Source organism: Varroa jacobsoni, unplaced genomic scaffold (assembly GCF_002532875.2).
Source record: "Varroa jacobsoni isolate VJ856 unplaced genomic scaffold, vjacob_1.0 scaffold_18, whole genome shotgun sequence".
Taxonomy (NCBI): Eukaryota; Metazoa; Arthropoda; class Arachnida; order Mesostigmata; family Varroidae; genus Varroa; species Varroa jacobsoni.
Window position 1 is genome coordinate 155,333 of NW_019212920.1, and position 18,746 is coordinate 174,078.

At 38.9% G+C, this 18,746-nt stretch overlaps 1 protein-coding gene and 1 long non-coding RNA gene across 11 annotated transcripts in view; one reads left to right on the top strand and one right to left on the bottom strand.

Moving 5' to 3' along the window:
* The window catches only part of LOC111273765 (calcium-binding protein E63-1), a 32,345-nt gene that overhangs the window by 11,554 nt on the left and 2,045 nt on the right, over positions 1 to 18,746 (top strand). For 6 of the 10 annotated variants that reach the window (XM_022855706.2, XM_022855713.2, XM_086973600.1 and 3 more), the window contains exons 2-8: positions 250 to 340; positions 4,191 to 4,317; positions 8,457 to 8,611; positions 9,314 to 9,424; positions 9,651 to 9,798; positions 10,277 to 10,378; positions 17,884 to 18,152. In XM_022855706.2, coding sequence (XP_022711441.1) covers positions 250 to 340; positions 4,191 to 4,317; positions 8,457 to 8,611; positions 9,314 to 9,424; positions 9,651 to 9,798; positions 10,277 to 10,299 — 655 coding nt within the window. In that variant the 3' untranslated portion in view covers positions 10,300 to 10,378; positions 17,884 to 18,152. Of the gene's footprint in view, positions 1 to 249; positions 341 to 4,190; positions 4,318 to 5,018; positions 6,338 to 8,456; positions 8,612 to 9,313; positions 9,425 to 9,650; positions 9,799 to 10,276; positions 12,492 to 17,883; positions 18,153 to 18,301; positions 18,523 to 18,746 lie in introns of those variants that run through there. The other 4 variants (XM_086973598.1, XM_086973611.1, XM_022855697.2 and 1 more) reach the window with 4 other exon arrangements.
* On the bottom strand, positions 13,079 to 16,498 carry LOC147754014 (uncharacterized). The gene is made up of 5 exons (XR_015316062.1): positions 16,326 to 16,498; positions 15,770 to 15,890; positions 14,522 to 14,614; positions 14,111 to 14,226; positions 13,079 to 13,154 (listed from the first exon to the last, which is right to left on the bottom strand). It is a non-coding gene; the product is annotated as an uncharacterized LOC147754014 (long non-coding RNA).

Below are 18,746 nucleotides of genomic sequence, written 5' to 3' on the forward strand. Positions count from 1 at the left end.
TATACAACATTTCTATGATCTATTTTTATTAGGCTCTAGATAGCTACGCGATATAACTTAGCTCTACGGGTCCACAGCTTATTACCGATAGCTCCCGGCGAAAGGCTGTCTAAGCATGTAGTACGTATTAAGATCCAAAGTTTCCGCGATATGAGTCACCTCAAACAATTTAAAGACGTAGAGTTGACGAAGTAGAACCCCTCTCTAAAAGCAGGCCGCTTTTACATGACGTTCTTTCGAACTTTTCAGCAACGGCGACCCGATGTGTGAATCAACGATTGTTCTACCGCGGCCCAAACGACGGTCATCTGTCCAAGTGGAAAAAGCGCTTGTTGAGAAGGTATTATATAATAGACATGGAAAAACATGTAATTGAGCTAAATTTGATCGCCACTAAAATGTATCACTGCGTATTAAACGTACAATCTCTGTAATTTTTGGTTAATCAGATCATTGTCAGCAGGCAAGTTTTAGTCTTCCTTGATGATGAGGATTTAAGCGAAACGTGGGCAAAATTGGTGGCTAGCCCTTAGTCTCGTTCCATAATGTCGAAGAGAATTAAACTTGAAGACATACATAGGTATCACCATAATCTACAAACGCTTTTCGTTCGCTAAATAAAATGTATCTGTTAAAAGATAGCGTATATAGCAAGCGGCTTCACTAGCGGCAGATAGATAGCGCCAAGAGTATGACTTTTAATACATAACATTCATCAAAAGACTCTCTTACAAGCCGTAACTTATATATGAAAATATTGATGAATGCGGGCTTTAATGAGATCTTACAAGCTCGCTACGATATTAGAGAAAACAGTATTTCGGATAGAATCCACTATAGGCTCGTTCACGGTGTTATTTCAACACGTTTTCACGGTCAGTGTTTCGAGGGTCTCTAGCCTAAAACAAGCGATTTTTCTATATTCGTTTTCAACATTAGACCAGCTTACGTATTCCTAGCTTTCGTAATCAAACGCGTTATTAAAATTAGCGATTTTTTCTTCAGTTGCGGTAAGGATAACTGTTCCTACGCAGTACGTTGACGTAACGCGAGTAACGTTTTTATAGACTGCTTTAGAAAACACAGGCTCCCTAAACATGTCTTTTAGAACTACTTAAAATTAACAGTACGTACATATTGCTGAACCGACATGACGTAAGCATACGTGCAGTGAAACGAGTCCTTTTACATTCAGATAAATCTATATAACTAATTGAACTTTTCGTAGGCAGATCATCAGCTCTATATGGTCTTTAGGCGAACTGGTCGAATATCTGTTAAGTCTCGCGGCAACGCAGTTTAGCTAAACAGTTTGTTGCGTTGTATCTCCTTGTCAAGCCAAGCACACAGATAAAACCTGCACATAAAAACAACCTAACCTTCTGATCACCTAACATCTGTTTGTACACAGCACGTGGGTGTTTGGGAGATGATAAAAAGGTCTATTGTTTTGTACAGATCTGGCCAGGTATTAGATGTATGACATGATAGAACTTGCTGAAACGGTGTGTTGTTTACGGCCTTCGTTTGATAAAATCTGTTCTAACATTTTTAGAGAAAATGTTTTTGTTTGTATGAAAAACGCAGTACTTTCGTTTACTTTTTAAAGTCGCTTAAAAGCTCGTGTCGCTGATAGCCACTTGAAATTCTGCCTGGGCAGAATTTCGAGTGACTATCAGCTCAGGTCAGGTCAGGTATCAGCTCAGATCAGGTGACTATCAGAATTTCAAGGCCTTGTCATTCGGAAGCTTTTCTTCTACATTCGTGGCCAGCCATCGATAATGCTATTTCAGCGAAAAGCAAACCTAGAATCTTGAACATATCGAATAGGGTTTTTACGTCAGCGCGAAATCTTCAACCGGATAACGGTAACTGCAGAGTTGGGCCCACGTGTAAACTGCATAATGGATAAAGGTCAAAACGTAAGGTTTGCAATAAAAAACTGATTTCTGAAGACGTCACACCGCTAAAAGGTTTATGTTGATTTTAAAACGCTGTTGTTAAGGTTATGTATACGTATATCTCTACGCTGTATGTGTACTGTCGGACTACTACCGTCAATGACCGTAAATTAATGATATTCAGTATCACTGTTAAACGTATTCGATGTCAAACGTTTATGCGATGAAGAACTACACGCTTAACCGGACAGTGGAGTATGGCTTAAACGAGATGCATGGCCTAAGCTTGTAGATTACAGTATCTAGCCTTCATAGAATTTTGCTGGGTTGTTGGGTAGCGGAGATAAAGCCGATAGAATTACGCTTCAAAACGGATCTTGCTATGAAAGACATCTGTTGTTTTTCCTTTGTTTCAGGGTAGACCATTGAAACTCTCCGACCGTCTTAGTAATAATCTTACAAACTTCAATAAACAATGCACAACACTACAGTTTACCTTAGAACCGTCAATAACACTTGGGCTCGCGGGCTATTAATAAAACGGTGGGGAGTCATAACGATAGGACGCCTCCTGACTCTGCTCTACGGGTCGTTATCATTTTATCTAAGCAGCAAATGCAGGATATCTAAAGAGCCGAGTTATGGCCTATACTTTGTATACTCTTACACGCTGGACGTAAGACTAGGTCCAAGTTGATATCGTGCAGGCATCCCGTTTTATCTCTAATTGGGCAAAGGTCCAGAAGCTGAATTCAGCTTCCGCCATCCCTATGTACAAGAAACTGCATTAAATGCTAAGCACATAATGCATAACGTTACCTACATATATATTCAATATGTTTTTTGTATCCGAGTGGTCAACGGTGAATGCGAAAATCCTGCGAACTCTTTATTTTTCTGTTTGTTAACTTCTGGGAATGATTTTGGCCAACGCTAAAATTTCGACCAGCAGGGCTGTATTGCCCTCAGCTAATAGTGGCTATGGAAACACATGATTCAAGGAGATGGCCATTCAATTATCGGCGAAACTGTGTCCGTTACCAGCGCAATGACATGAAGTTCTGCCATAAGTTGATGCATCTATACGTATATATATATATGAGGTTGTTCAGCGTGAAACGTGACGAACGTTAATCTCATACTTCAACATGACGCTGTTCTTTAACGGTCTACATTTTTTCTTTGTTTTCATATTTGACACGCATTTGCACTCTTTGAGATCTGAAACGTTCCAGTCAAATATCGCCACGCGAGCGCTCAACAGGCGACTTGAAGTGGGCCGTGGAGAATCGAAGGGATTCGACCGAATTCGATTTCGGAGCCACAAGGGGCAGAGACAGCTCGCCGTATAAACGTTATGTACGGTGAAGTTTTTGGAAAAGCGTAAGCCGTTGCGCGAAACAAAGGAGTTTGGTGGTAGAGCCTGTACGAAAAAGAGGAATAACTTTTATTGAGAAATGTTAAGAATGAAAGCTGTGGTGGAAATTGATCTATCTCAAAGTGTACACGAGCTAAACACGTTCAAGTTATGGGCGTTATTTTTGAGTATAGTAAAAAAATTGAAAAAGTAGGTATCGCGTGATTTAAGCGAAGATAAGATACCTGTGCCTCTGTTTGCGGTTCATGTTATAACGGCAATTCATTCTCCCATCGAATTGCGATTTATAAGGAAAAAGGCTTTCTCCATGATAATCGCAGTGAATCAGCAGGACATCAGTCTCAAGCAAATGTAGAACTGCAAAAACTTATACTATCTGTCTAATGCAGATATTATCGATATAACAGCTTCTTCGGTAGTTGTTTATCGATTACGGCTGAAGTATACCATAGAAATAATAGATGAAAAATTTTGCATAGAAATAGAAGTAAACCCCTCCTTCTGCACGACCTTACACCGCAAGAGTCGCCGTGCCAAAAATGCACGGGTTACAGTCGGGGCTTGTTTGTTATATGTATATATATGGCGACCATATTCGCCATTTATTGCTGCCACAAATTACCTCTTTTTCTTAAAAATCCCGACGATCAAACGGCAAAGAGTCATATACAATGTTGCATAGTTCGAATGAAAAGAAAAACCTAAATTTATGGGAAGAGTCCGAAGAATTGAGGTCCACTCTGTTACGTTTCGCACTGAACAACCCAATATGTATATATATACATAATCTAGCGTGATTGGTTCTTGCTTCTGCCCGGTATATTGTAGATAAGCGGATCCTCAACAAAGCTAAGGTTAACATGGGATCGAACGTTAAATATAATTGTTCCACTATATGTAACTTTTCGCAGGTATGTCTAACGATTCGAAAGCCCAACGATGACGAAGACGGGTCATCTAATACGTCCACATCGGCGAGGTCGCCAAAAATTAAAGAAAACGAAAAGCCTGAGGCGGGTCGCCTGCAAAAGCTCAAAGGTAAACAGCGCCGCCTGTATAATACAGTGAGATAAGTGGAAATCAGCTGAAGTATTAAAGTGTTGCCTGCGATGCGTAAGTTAGATACGTTAAATAATAGTCGAAAAACAACATTTTTAGGATAGAACAGCAGTAACTCTAAGGAGTAAGCCTATTACCTACGCCAGTGTTAAATCTTTCGATGGCTACAATGAACGATATGATCTGTAAATCAATCGATCTCCATCGCTTGTTATCGTTAGATCGGCTAGGCTTCTAGAGTCTAATTATTCGGCCGTTAGTAGGTCAAAGGTTGTCAATAGAGACGAAAGATAAATTCAAATTCCAACGCAAGACATGCCAATGTAACTCGAAAAGCCAATAGAGACAGAGGAAATAAAGGCAATTTCAAGAAACGAGCCTAGCGTCTTGTTTACTTATCCATACGATTTGTTATTGCTATGAAGGCTGCTCAATACGGTCATGTTTCTAATGTAAGCTGAATTAATAAATGTTATTAAGGTAATCCAATTAAAGGGAGATAGGCAATAGGACGTGTCGTAAAAACGGGTACCGTTTGTCGTACTGCTGGTATTGTTGCGTATTTATTAACATTGTCGCTCTCAGCATCATCTCTGTAATCATCGATGTTGGTCGCTATCTGGCATCAGTCGCCACGAGCGATATAAACCGAGCTCATGATAGTTGTCAATGTACCATTTGCCAGCTAAAACGTTAAGAGATGTTAGGCAAAGGGCATCTACACTGTTTAAGCCCTATCATCGTCTTGATATCTAACAGAACGTGTTAACTGTGTAAAGCTGTTCCGTCCATTGTTGTCCATGAGGGGCCGATGAGGCGTGAACGTTTGGAGACGTCTGGCTTCTGTGTATCGACAGATGAATGCACTAAAAAATAAAGGGTTGATTCTGAGATTTGCTGGATGTTGGCCGGTGACCGATACTTATAGGCGATATTTGAACCAGTATCATTTTCGTTCGTTTAATACGCATTCAGGCGCTGTGAAAGCTACGGGTGTCTCAGCAATATGGCAGAAAACGTTATAACTCTAATTCAAGCAAAGTGCTAATTCAATTTGACGTTTACTCTTCAGACAGGTTGTGTATTGTTTTTCTTAGTGGGTGTAGCCCTCGGAAGATTGTGTGGGCGGCAGCCAGTTGCATGGCTCTGTCCTATTATACGTAGGACTGCCGGCAGATAAAACGGTGAGAGTGAGGCAACCTACTGCCATTGGCGCACACGTGAACCTATCTGTTTTACCAGGCTCCGGGATCGTGCCGTGCCAATGGACAGTAAATTCACTCGACGAATCCCAGCTGTGAGTTCCGTTCAAATGTACATACAAAAGCGAAGAAACTAAAATAGCTCCGGTGAACTAAAAAATCGTGATATCATTGGCGTACTTTAGATTTGAAGCAAGTTACAAAAGGACTAATTTTAAACTTTTTGCAAACGAGCGGTGACAGAAAGTGATTCGATACTGTACTTTTTCCGTCACGTTTAATCCGTAACGATAGGGAGTATATGCAAGACTCTGTTAAACGTTTTTCGTAACGGAAAGGTCTAGATAGACGCTCAACCTGTTAGCTGTGTGAAACTGAGCGTGGAAGCCAGCTATCTGCGGCAATGCTTAACGGCATTGTCGGGCGTAAAACTCGTAACCTTTGTTTATTAGCTGTCGTTTCATACGTTCATGGACCACAGTGGCAATAATCCAGCCTGAGATAACATCTCTTGTTGCGACAATTCGATCCGTGCAATACTGAACATAGATCAACACGTTCAAAAATAGGTACCCGTCAATTACGCTCGCGGCCTAAATCTGTGTGGTGTAATAACAAGCCCAGTTTTATTAAAGCTAACCATATTGCTAAAAAACACAGAGACACCACTAGCGCCCTTTGATTAGCCTGATATGAACAGCATCTCGTTATGGGCGCTCGAGTGAGCACTTCCAGCGGTTTTCCGACTTCCTGTCGCCTTCTTCGCCGAGGCAGCCTTGGCCTCAGGCAAAGACAAGGTTAGTGTTATCTGTTCGTTACGTAATATCTGAAATCGACATCATGCCACACTGCCATGCTTCTTCTAGTTAAACAGTTGCCCTCGAAGTGCTGATAACAGTGATATATTACACTTGAAGCCGCTTGGTGGCGCCATTCGAACTGTTTCGACGGCCCATTGTTACACGCATACGTATATATATATATATATATATATATATATATATCCAAATGTATCTACTTTTGCCGTCTTAAGCACAGGAATATATTTACTTAAGTTCGATCTTTAAGATTAAGTAGAAACAACACTTTTTTTTTTTGAACCAATGAATAACGACAAAAGTTTAGCGTATAATTAAAGTTATAAATCAATGTAAGATTCTGTTTTTCTATATTAAACAGTTTTAAGTCGTTACAATAGAAGACCCAGATTAGCTCAGATTCACTAGCCCAGTAGAGCGCGGTAAACTGCTCTCCGACGCAAAAATTGCTTTGCCGTTATGTTAACTTCTTACAGAACAATTTCGTAACTAACTAACCAACCTAATCATTTATTACCGAAGCCAGAAGAAATTATGTAACGCGCCCATAATGATAAAATCTTGAGCAAATACTGTTTTAAGGCAACGCACTGTAGAGGTCGCGCGTACCATCACTAGTTTATGAAACGTTTATGACGGAAGTCATGCTTGCTTCCATTAACTACTTTATCCTGTTTAAATTTTTCGAAACATATTTCAAATGTTCACTTGAAACTTACGTTTTTAGTATAAAATCTTACGCGAACTCGCAATATAGCTTTCATTGCTCGATGAAGGAATAGCCTTCCCAGTAGTCTTTGTTGACGTTGAAAAAGCGTTTAACACCATCTCGCGTAATCATTCATGTCGTACTTGACGTATCGCTTCTTACGTATACACGTAGGTAGGTTATGCACGTAGGTAGAACTATTTAGTAAAATAATAAGCTTCATAAAGTTCAATCCTCGTTTCCTATACTTCTTCTACACCTCGAAAAAAAAAAACAGCTTGCATGGCGTCTACCTTCTCGACGGTCTCACGATTCACAAATCATCCTGAAACGGTGATATAATGTCCACCATTAAAACTACCTGTGATACACTTGAGTTTTCCGTTAACATTTCCGATGTTCCATTAACGTACCGAGCAACTCAATGGAACGAACGAGGCTCATTCGCGAATCGTCAAAACTTAACATTTAGCCAAGGATTATTGCCTTGAAGTATGCCCGAAATGCTTACGTTTTCGAGTCAGAAGGTTGACCATAACACGTCCTTTTTTTTTATTTTTATGTATTCCTTGTTGAACTGATAGTTACGTGCACAGCTGTCGTTTGGAAGTAAAAATTTTTTAGCACTTAAATATAGTGTCAACTGTCCAAGGTGACGTCATTTTAACTATCTTTAAACTGTCAGAATCCCTTCTACAGTAAAGTACGTTCTGACTCTGTTGCCATATTCGTCCGTCACGAACTAACCCACATCTGATCTATACCTTTCTAGATAGTTTGTTAGAAATACTTCAGTCAAACTATCCAGCCAACTCCCCGAGTCACAGATTATCCCGAGTTATTGTAACAGATATATTCGGGACTACTTAGCATTTTATATGGGTAGCATCAAAAGCTACAAGGTGCACTCCTCAGTTACTAAGGTATTTAGGTTATACATATATATATATATAAGGCTTATTAGGCACCGCTTGTAATTGTTTGGTATCAATGCTATTTTTGTAGTCGTGACTACAAAGAGATTGTCATGTAATTCTTGGTTAATCTCAGTCTCTTCAAACTCTCCTTCTTATTGTTACCTTTTGAACCAAAATATGTTTTTATTAATTGAATGCTGACAAAGCTTTGGCAAGACATGTCGATTTAGCTGGCATGCCCTTACACGCTCACAGTCATCACAAGTCATAGCTCAAGTCACACACATATTTGTAAAGGCACAGCCAATTTCATACAGCTCCTACTTCGGCGGTTCGACATAGTCTAGGGGTTCTGAAACGTAATGAGCCACTACGCTCAGTAGGATACGACACAATTGAAGCAAGTTTATCTGTATGGATTTAACGAAGACAGAAAAAAGATTTTTTTCGTTTATTTTTTTTTGCATTGCAGAATTGCGTACAGCATTCAGTATGCTAGACGCTAATCATGACGGGCGGGTATCACTAGAAGAACTGGAAGATATGCTGTGCAGAATGGGATTCAACATCCCGCACGAGACGCTCGACTTGCTGCTGCAAGACAAGGCAACGTCACCTGAAGGACAGGTATTCGGGCCTAACAAACGTGAAGCTATTCTATGATATTATTAACTCATACGGTTGAATTGTCTGCATATGGTATAGACTAACAACCGATTTTAGCTCTGTAGACGATAAATTATCTATTGCGAAATGAACGGTTTTGCATGTTCCACTTTCCTTTAGATATATGAACCAAATCGGTATCAGTATTTATAGTTTATTTCTATAGTAGCGAGGCTAATCAGTTAAAATAAGAGTCTAAAGTTCTTTTCAATATATTTAGACGCTACTTGTTACAGACATACTGTTTTTACCAATTTTTTTTTTCGCAGAATCAAAACTTCGCGCTAAGAATCGAGAAGGCCATCAGAACCTTTTTCGAGATGGGCCGGAAGAGAACAACTACTCGCTCTAGCATAGGAGTACAGGATATAGACTAATTTATGATTATATCTATTCACGTTCATAGAAATCGGAAGGAAAATAGGTTAGAGCCGTTACCGTTTCTCTGACACGTCTCCCAAATGCCCCTACTCATATTGTTTGCTTACTCAGCTATAAAAACAAAGAAAAAGATGACTTTTTAAAATTGTCCAGTAAAAACGCATTCTTTTGTAGTTTTTAGGTTGCGTAATACATTTCACAAAGCAACTGAGACTCCGCGAAATTGGCATATTCAGCTCACACAACTGCTGTATTTATTTATTTATTCGAAACTTTTATTAGGTGAGTTTGAACGAATTTGAATTTCTTCAGTGGATCGACGATATTCTATCGAAGGATGCAGCGCAATCGGGGGCGGAAGACGTCGATCAGGACATAATTGCGGCATTCAAGGTACCGTTAATAATTATTTGCTGTGTTTACAGCGCAAAACAATTTCGAATTGATCAGATAACCTTAAATGTCGTCTGCTAATCATAATCCGCCAAAAACCTTTCAATCAATATTGTTTCTGGCGGTCCCGACATACGGTCCAACACAACTGAAGACTTACACAGTCTGGCCAGATAAAAACAATAAAGTTCTGCTAAAATCTGTATTGTTTCGTATCTGTTTTAAGATATTTGATACGGATGGCGATGGTTTCATTACACGGGCAGAGCTTCGAAGAGCAATGGATACAATCGGAGAAAAGCTCACCGAAGAGGAGCTCGACGACATCCTTCGGCAAACGGATGCTGATCGAGATGGACGCATCGATTACCAAGGTACGACCAGTAATTGATAACCTTTGAAATATCCAGTCTAAGCAGATCTATGCATCCCTTATATTTGTTTCAGTTCTTCATTTATTTCTATAAGCCGTTGCTCTAGCACAAACACAAACTTTGCTGGATATACCTATTGTTCAAGCAGGAAAGTTCACTCAAGGAGAAAAGAAACGTCCTTTATTTGAGAAACGTGTGTTAGATTTGTTTCGCTAACAAAGACTACTTATTGTCATTACTATCAACTGGGATGAGGTGGACTACAGTTCGTGAATAAACCAAGTTTATATTTTTTATTATAATTAGTGTTACAATCATCATGATCATTTTTCTACAAAAAAAAATGTGGAGATAGCTTGATGCACTCGCAGTTAATTAAGGACTCTTTTTGACTTTAAATCGTTCACATAAAAAACCTTAGAAACAGTTCAATGTGTCTGCCCTTTAGCTAGTCCAGAAATTCTTATTTGTTTTTCAGAGTTTGCGGCAGCTCTAATGTGAATATACGTAGGCGTCACATGCTCGCCCCCAAAAGATGAATGTGATCGCATCGATTGACGTCTCTTCGGGAAAATCCAGTGCATGTATTGTTTTTTTTTTTTTCTTTATAAATAGCGTCTTCGCACATATGTGTGCATCGTACACTAATCTCGCACGATGGTTTCAAGCGATTATTTCCGGACGACGGCCACGACAAAGAGAACGCGTTGTCAAATGTTGGTTCTGTAAAAAGCTTGCTAGACTCTAATCAGAGAGAAGATTTGCTTACCTTTTTTTTTGTTCTTGTTTTGATTTCTCGCAACATTTCTCCCACTTAATATATTTTTGATTTCATCTCCTGTTAAAGTTTCAAACTTGAGCAGGTTTTTAGCGATTGTTCCAGACCTTTGCCTTTTCAGGCATGAAATATCCTTTGCCTTTCTACGGCATGAGGATACAGTTCATGTTTACTTCCTCATCCATGAGTATCTTTATAGAATTTTCAGAAATGATATGAGAACGATGCACATTTTGTCTACGATTGTGATATGTCGGCCTTGTTTTGTCACTCATTCCGCATTTTGTTATCATAGTACGCGATAAATTAGGTGCTTGTTTTACACCCAAAGATGCACCGCTTGTGATTTTATCGTAACCAAAAATTGTAACAGTTGCAAGTATCATTTCTACGCTGTGCTAAATGTTGCTCAACGTGTCATGCCGCTCTGAAGGGTCTCTGACAATGACTTAAATTTTAGTTGCCGTTGCTCCAGTTACTACAAATGAACTGGCCTGATATACTGTTAGTTCTGCTACAATGCGAAAATGTATGCAGTGCCCAGAATATGCAAAGACTCCACAAGGAGCCTTGCCGCACAGATATTGACAAGTAAATTTAAAATATATAATGATATTAAAATTTATTTGAATTTTCCGTCCATACCCACGTATCCGAGACCAGACTTAGTTGCTGGAAGCACTTGAGGATTGGCTCAATCTAACGGAGAGCTGTATCCTCAGATGACACTGACAGGCGAGAAGAAACATTATTACTGACTATTGGCTTCTTTAATAATATAGACAATTAAGATATCCTTGCTACAAAGGATGTCGTCAGTTATCACCTCCGTTCGTGTGGATCCTACGACGCTTAGAAATACGCCTGTGAAGTTATCGACAGAAGCCGGCGCATATCTATCGTTTGGCTGAAAATGGCTGTGAAAAATGACATTTTGGCGGCGAACTGATTTTGCTATGGGCGTGTCGCTCTGTATACCATTGTTTAAATAGGGTCTAAGCTAGTTTTGCTTTCCATGACTAACAGCTAGTCGACTAGCTGTTAGATTCATTTAGTTCGATGCGTCGTAAACACAATGTTGAGGTTAAATTAATACGATGAATAATATAAAACCCGGTTAAACAAAAACATCTTTTTCTTTAGCATATGTGATTCGAAATTAACGTCTATAGGATATGCTTTGCGTACCTCTTACATCCAGGATAAGCAGCGTAACTATTGTGAGCGAGTCCGAACTGAGAAGGCGAGTATGCACGGACATAATGCCACCCTGTATTTTTATGTGACCGTTTTTATAGGACCGTTACGTTTCCGCGCGAAAATTGCAGGGAATGGTGAAAATAGTAATATATCTTTGCGGCCAGTGGCCATAGACAGATTCGTGAATAAGGTTCAACCGGAATAATTTTAGCACTTGTCACTGGCCCTATGTACATACATATTTTTCAGCCATAGTTCGAAAGTGTTGTACATAGCAAAGTCTCTTAAGTGCTATGCAGACTCTGCCTAACAGCACAAATGAGGTCGTTTCAACACGGAAAGGTTAATACTGTTATCCGTTTGTACAGTGTCCCTACCTCCGGCGCCACCCTTCATTAGCTGTAGCCATTTGGGCAAGATTTAATTTCGAAAAATAGGTAACCGTAATGATGTATTGACGACAGATGGTAAATGCAGCATACAATGGTCTTCGCTGTAAAAATAAGGGCAATAATACTAGTAGTTTTGTGGCGCAACGGCTTGAGCGACGAAAAGTCTAGGCTTTTCGAGTTGGAGCTCCACCAGTAACGGATGCTGCATGACAGATGAAATTAAATTAGTAATAATAAATAGGGAAGTAGTAATACTAGATTAATATTAATGTAACGGCGTTATTGGTGTAGACTTGCCGTGATTAAAACATATTTTGAGAAAAGATGCGCGTTTTTTTTTAATTTTCGTTTCGTTATCAGCAATGCTTTCAGTAGTTTAATTTATTAACAAATCAGTATCTCTTAGATAATGGAAACTTCGAGTAACTACGAAGCACTTACACCTTAATGTTTCGGGTTCTCCTGCAAAACAACGCTGCAACATTGTTCCATCGTAGTGCATATACAGTTGACGACAGAAAAAAAAACTAAAATGTGTATTTAAACAAAACTTGAACTTAGCATCGGAAGTCAAAGTAAGGCCAATTTTTCAAATAAGGTTCTATACAGAAATCAGACTGTCTGTATCTATCTAAATAAATAACTTGTACTTTAGAGATAATACTAAGATTACTACACAGTGGCCTTCCAGTGGAAACATGAACGATAAAAGCCGCGGAAAACCTTGGAAAAGGGGAATCGATTATGTGTCAGCTCATCCACGTTCTGTGAACAAAAAGACAGACCTCATTGGGTATACAAGTGTTATAAGTTTTGCGTCCGGTGTTACCCGAGTTGAGCTTGCTTGCTCCAGGCTCTTAGTACGTAGCCAGATGTGCCTGCGCCGGTTCCTGTTAGACCTCTTTACGTGTCCGTGTGTTTAGTAGGTGGACACAGTATTATTGCACCGTCACCGACACGCATTCCATTGGCCGATGATAATCGACCTAGAAAAGGAGAATGACGTCACTGGGGCAGTCGTAAAAGAGATGTAATTTTGCAGTGGCTTGTAGGCGAGATAAAGATCTAAAACGGTGTCATGCATGACCAGTCGTGCTTCACTATTCCTGCAATATATTTTTTCTTTAATGCGATCTAGAAAGAAGAAGTAGGGTTAGTTTGAAAGGTCAAACCGTCAATCGTTTTATGCAAAAGTTTTTGCAGGGGTAAAACTTATCTTTCCACCAAAGCGCTCGCCCAAAGCTATCAATTGTCTTAAACTAGAAACTAAATTAAAAATATATATATATATATATATTGTAAGACCTGTCTAATTAGAATTTTTATTTTTTACTTTTCAATAATTATGTATATGCAAATTGTACTTGCCAAGTTTATTTAGGGATATTTTTATAGTAGATTAGCCAATATGTGAATGTGCAATGCATGTGGAGGCGTATGTTCTGCGTATAAGGAGCTAAATTGCGGGAATTTTAGTAAAAATTTGTGCATTTAATGATGGTGCCGGCCATTCCAAAATTGCTGGCTCGTCTCCTTAGAAAAGGGAACAGACAAAGTATTATTAAGTAGGATTTTTGCCTATCAAATCCAGTTCGTATTGCCGCCGTTAAATATAGAGCGCACTGCCAAAATAATCAACTGTGCAGCAATAATAAAAAAAAAAATGTAACAAAAAAATTCCATCATTATCTCACCGACTTTATTTTATTACGAGTACTCATTAAAAGATTATTTCCTGAAGTAGCATTTGAAGTCCGAAAAGTGAAGTTGGTGTTATCAACTCTCCACTATAGTTTCATAAACTTCCTTTTATTATATGAAATTTTTAAAGCATTCCTCCTTGAGGAAACATCTGAAGTTCAGAAAGCTAAGCAAGATTCATCCACTCACTTAATGTATTCTCACTACACGGATAGGTCTTATCTAATGTTGCCATATTTACAGTTCACGCTCAAAGGACTCAGTCACGGACAAATGCACTCAGGACATCGGCCCTTCTTATCAAGCCTTTTTGTGATGTAGCACCTTCCACGGCAAACGCATTCTGCCGGGAGATTCCTGTGAAACAATGCCAATAGTAATAATATGATAAGTTATGTCATGTCAAAGTATCGATTAATAAGACCCATAACTTTTTAGTGTCCGCATTTCCTTGCGCGGTGTCATCGTACAGTTTGTACGGGTTGAGTATTTCAGGTCCCGGCCAAGATCCCGGTAAAGCCAAATTAAGCTATTATAGTATTAAAGCAACGACAGTCAAATTCGCTGAAGGCGACATCGCTAGCTATAAAGAGTTATGTCAATTATTTCCTAACCATAGTAATAATCTAACACATTTAATAACTTAACTTACTTGCAGACAGGTACAATTTTTCCTGTAGGTCCCTGCTGTTCCAGAAAGCATCGACCCACGACACATTTGACAGGAATACAAGGAGTTATCGGCCTATACTCATGGTCATACGGATACGAACAATTTTTACTATGATAGAATTGCGTGGCCCCTTTAAGAGCAGTCCAGAAGTTCGAAGCGTTTGTTATTGGGTCCAAAAAGAAAGTCCCGCCTTCTGCTCGTCTTGTACGCCTCATTATTATGCAGAAAACTTTGAATATGATTCGCAAAAATTGATTCGTCAACTAAAGGGGATCAAGTAGGGACCCTCAAAGGTCCTTGCTTGGAAAATCTGCCAAGACACCGAGACTATATTAAATACCTCGAAATAGTGGAGATAGGACACATGTTTCTATTTTAATTAAGCCTGTACGAATAAAGGAAGTTGCTTATAGGAATCTAATTCAATTTGCCTTGGGTGTTGTGGCAAAGCTATATTATTTCACACGAAGAACATGGGAAAAGAGGAAAGAAAAATGTTTCGTTATTTCTAAGCTGGGTCATTGTAATCTTGGTTAATCTATTGATTGTAAGGAATACATTTTCGATCAGATACGTCTCAAGAAACATAAACACTTACACAGTTCACAGTGAGCAGTATTTTTATTATTAGAAGAAATATTCGAAAAAAAAAGGCTACAGGTCTTCGCTTTCGATATATTTATATATTAAACGATTATTACCAACGTAATTGACAAAAACAATATTAGAACTACACGAGAAATTATACAAGCTAGATAATAATAAACATATGATAAGATTATGACTGTATAGGCTGAAAGAGCGGCCAAAAAGAAAACCTTCCATAAATGGATGAGTCGCAAATTGCGTGGCTGGGCTGATTGCGCCTTAGCGGACTGATGCTGATGCAGATATCTTACTAGTAATATCTTATTGCCAGGTATCTAATTTTAAGGCATAGAGGGTTACCAATAGCAAGCGTTTAGCCACTGGCCACAGCATATCTCTTCGAAGTTCAGATAACTTCCAATTAATTTTCATATTCAATTGTTATTAGGAAATGAAACCTGATTATAGAACGAAATACTCTATCTAAGGCTACATATTCTCCTAAAATATCACCTTAATGTGTGTCTATGGTCTCTGGCCGTTAACTCGACAACAAATCACCCATTCGATTTGCCACTCTTTCGCAATATTAAGATCAAAATAAATTCTTAAGGACAGCCGCTTATTATTAGCACTTACTCAGCTGCCCGAGCCGAATTGACGCATATCCAGAGGATGAAAATGGAGGCCGCTATGAGGAATTGCGAGAGCATCGAGCGCCGACTGGTCCACAATATCGAAGACACCATTGTGTTACTTTCTATAATTAGAACCGGGTAAGGCATGTGACTAGAGGTACGCGAAAGACTTGGCCAATCATTAAGGATTATTTCGAAACATGGTAGCACGAAGCCCTTGTAAAGTACGTTCCTAGTTGTAACTTTGGGATTTAAGTCCAGAATCGTTTTTTGCAAAACATCCACTGCAGGTTCTTTGAGATTGCTATAATATCACAAGTTATTGCGGTATTTTCGGTTTGTCTTTTGTCAGACTATTTAATAAAATTTCATAGACATTCTTAGTTAGCTGTTAGGAACAGCTTGTGGAACAAAGTTATTTTTTGCTTTATTACAGTAAAAGACCCATATTTATTTAAGTCTAAACATTATGGCCTTCTACATAATTCCTAAATATATTTAGATTTTAATGAAAACGAAACAAGATAAATAAGATCTCTCAATGAGATAATTCTTACCGATGGCACACAGATCAAGCACACACAACTTTTAGCACAAAGCTTCTTAAAGCGTACCGCGGATCAAACCATAAAATGCTGCTTTTTTTAAATTTTGCTAGACGTTTATAACACAGTAAATGATTTGTGTTATTCTATTACTAAATGTTACTCCAGTGGCAAACCTACCAGCCGCCCTTTAAAACCTTCCCTTAGCATTTGCCCTTGCCCTAAGTTCCATCGCCAAACTGCGTATAAGCTGGCTATAGATTGTAGAATGTATTTTTACTGAGAAACATAATAGGAACCAGCTGATGGCCTTTAGAGCGTATTTGTACTGAACGTATTGCTTTATATATTATATTAGACGCGGCACTTAAAAAAAAATGTATACAGCTAGTTTTGACGCATATGGTTCTTCGAAACAAATGTAGTACACCAATTTTTTGGTATGTCGAATGCTTACCGATCTTGTTTACGCATACTCTCATTTAACTGAGATAATTTATCACCTATAGTTAGGTTCTATATATATATATATATAGCGAGCGTCCCTGTTACGGCGACTGAAGAGATAAATCGAAACATTGACATGTACTTCACGTTACTAAAGGTGGCCTTTGTTTACTATACGAAAGTATTACGGTCGCCATTAAAACGGAAGCAAAAGACGAATAACTTCTTTTACCGAAAATATGAAATAAATACTTGGCTGTTCAGCTAACCCAACGATAGATAACAAACAGAGCGTCCTCGAAACACAGCTCTTGAAGGTCGTTGGTGTTTTTTTAGCGGGTACTAGCGGATAGAACAAGAGAAAGGGACCGAAGATGCGAGGGACATATCTAAGGCCGGTCAGGCAATTTATCCATAATAAGCTTTACGGAGTGAGCTTCAGAGCGCGCATGCATTTCGAGTGTGAAAACGACACATAAAGCTGTGCTGGACACCATAAAGATATATCGAAGTTTCCTATTTAAATATGGCGTCACCGGCCAAAAGCAATGACCATGTAAGTGAGACGCATTTTTTTCTAAGTGGATCAGCGAAGTGAAGGTTATAATGGCGTTCGGAGAAGAACTGCCAGGTGTCTCAAGGGCGCTATCAGTCTGTACTGTTGATTGTCTCTCAGTTATGGAGCTACTAGGCTAAGCCGTTATAAAAGGATATGTAGGAGAAGAATGATATGCTTTTCCAAGAACACATTTTTATGAAGGGTGTAATAAGCTTAGAAACGATACTTACATTCATCGATACGTAAGTAAATTAATGACAAATGACACGTAAACCGTTGAAAAAGCTAGACCTAATTTATTTAGGGAAGGAAAAAAATATTGTAAATAATATCGAATTGAATTCCGCACTTAAATAGCGCTATAAACCTCAACTACATTTTTCAAACGTACTGTCCAAGTTTCGGCATATGCATCCCAATTCTGAACCTAACTTGGATCTAAATATACTTCACAAGTATAAAATGTTGTACTCGTGGCTATTTCCGACAAAATCCACGCTGCTAAATTTCTAGCCAAAATTAATCGATTTCTTTATGTCTGTGTAAACCTTGGCTTAATTGCAGGCGTCATAGCTCTATATTAAGTGTCAGTACTATCAAACAGAAAGTTTCTAAGCGAGCGAATTGAAGGATAATGGGTTCGGTGATTCAAGAGATGTGACCTAATCTATCCTGACCTGCAAAGGACAACTAGGATACTTGTTAGGCTTTGCTAAGGTCAGGCAGCTTAGCTCTCCGGATTGTGTAACCAATGCGAAAAGGTTCATCCCAACGAATAAATCCGCCATGGCACGAGAACCATGGATAAAATCAATCAAGTGCGATCTTGCCAAGTAAGTATGCGAAAAATAAGCCTTTGATGATTATTAATCAAGGGCAATTCATTGAAGCGAAATATTTTTTTCAACAGTCACATCTCCGAGGCATGCACCTAGACCTAGTCGCATATTGTGCTGTATTATATATCGCAATTTGGTACAAGGTAGGCTGGTTAAATAGCCAGTACGGGTCCCGCAACCAAGGTTGAGCATCCTCCGGGTTTAAGCTCAGAAGCTCCGGAAGCCAGAGTTAAACGAAGGATCCGGCAGATGGCGCTACCACGGTCAAGTTTACTACGTATCCTTCATTGCTAAGCAACCTACCAGGGTCACGGCCCAATTCCGAATGACGCGATCAGAAACTCATAGAAGAGTTTCCAGTAATGTACGTACGGCCATGTTGCCTCGAGGTTATATTGTTTTCCGTTTAAACACATTCGACAAACATATTCTGAAGGTTTAGAATAACCTAGAAGTCGTAGATGATTTTAATATAAGTGCTAGGAAAGTAAGAGAAAAAAACTCACTTTTATGAGAATTTTCGTATCGTAAAACATTCAACGGGCTGAAAAAATACGCTTTTAATGACTTGTAGCAATTTAGGTATCA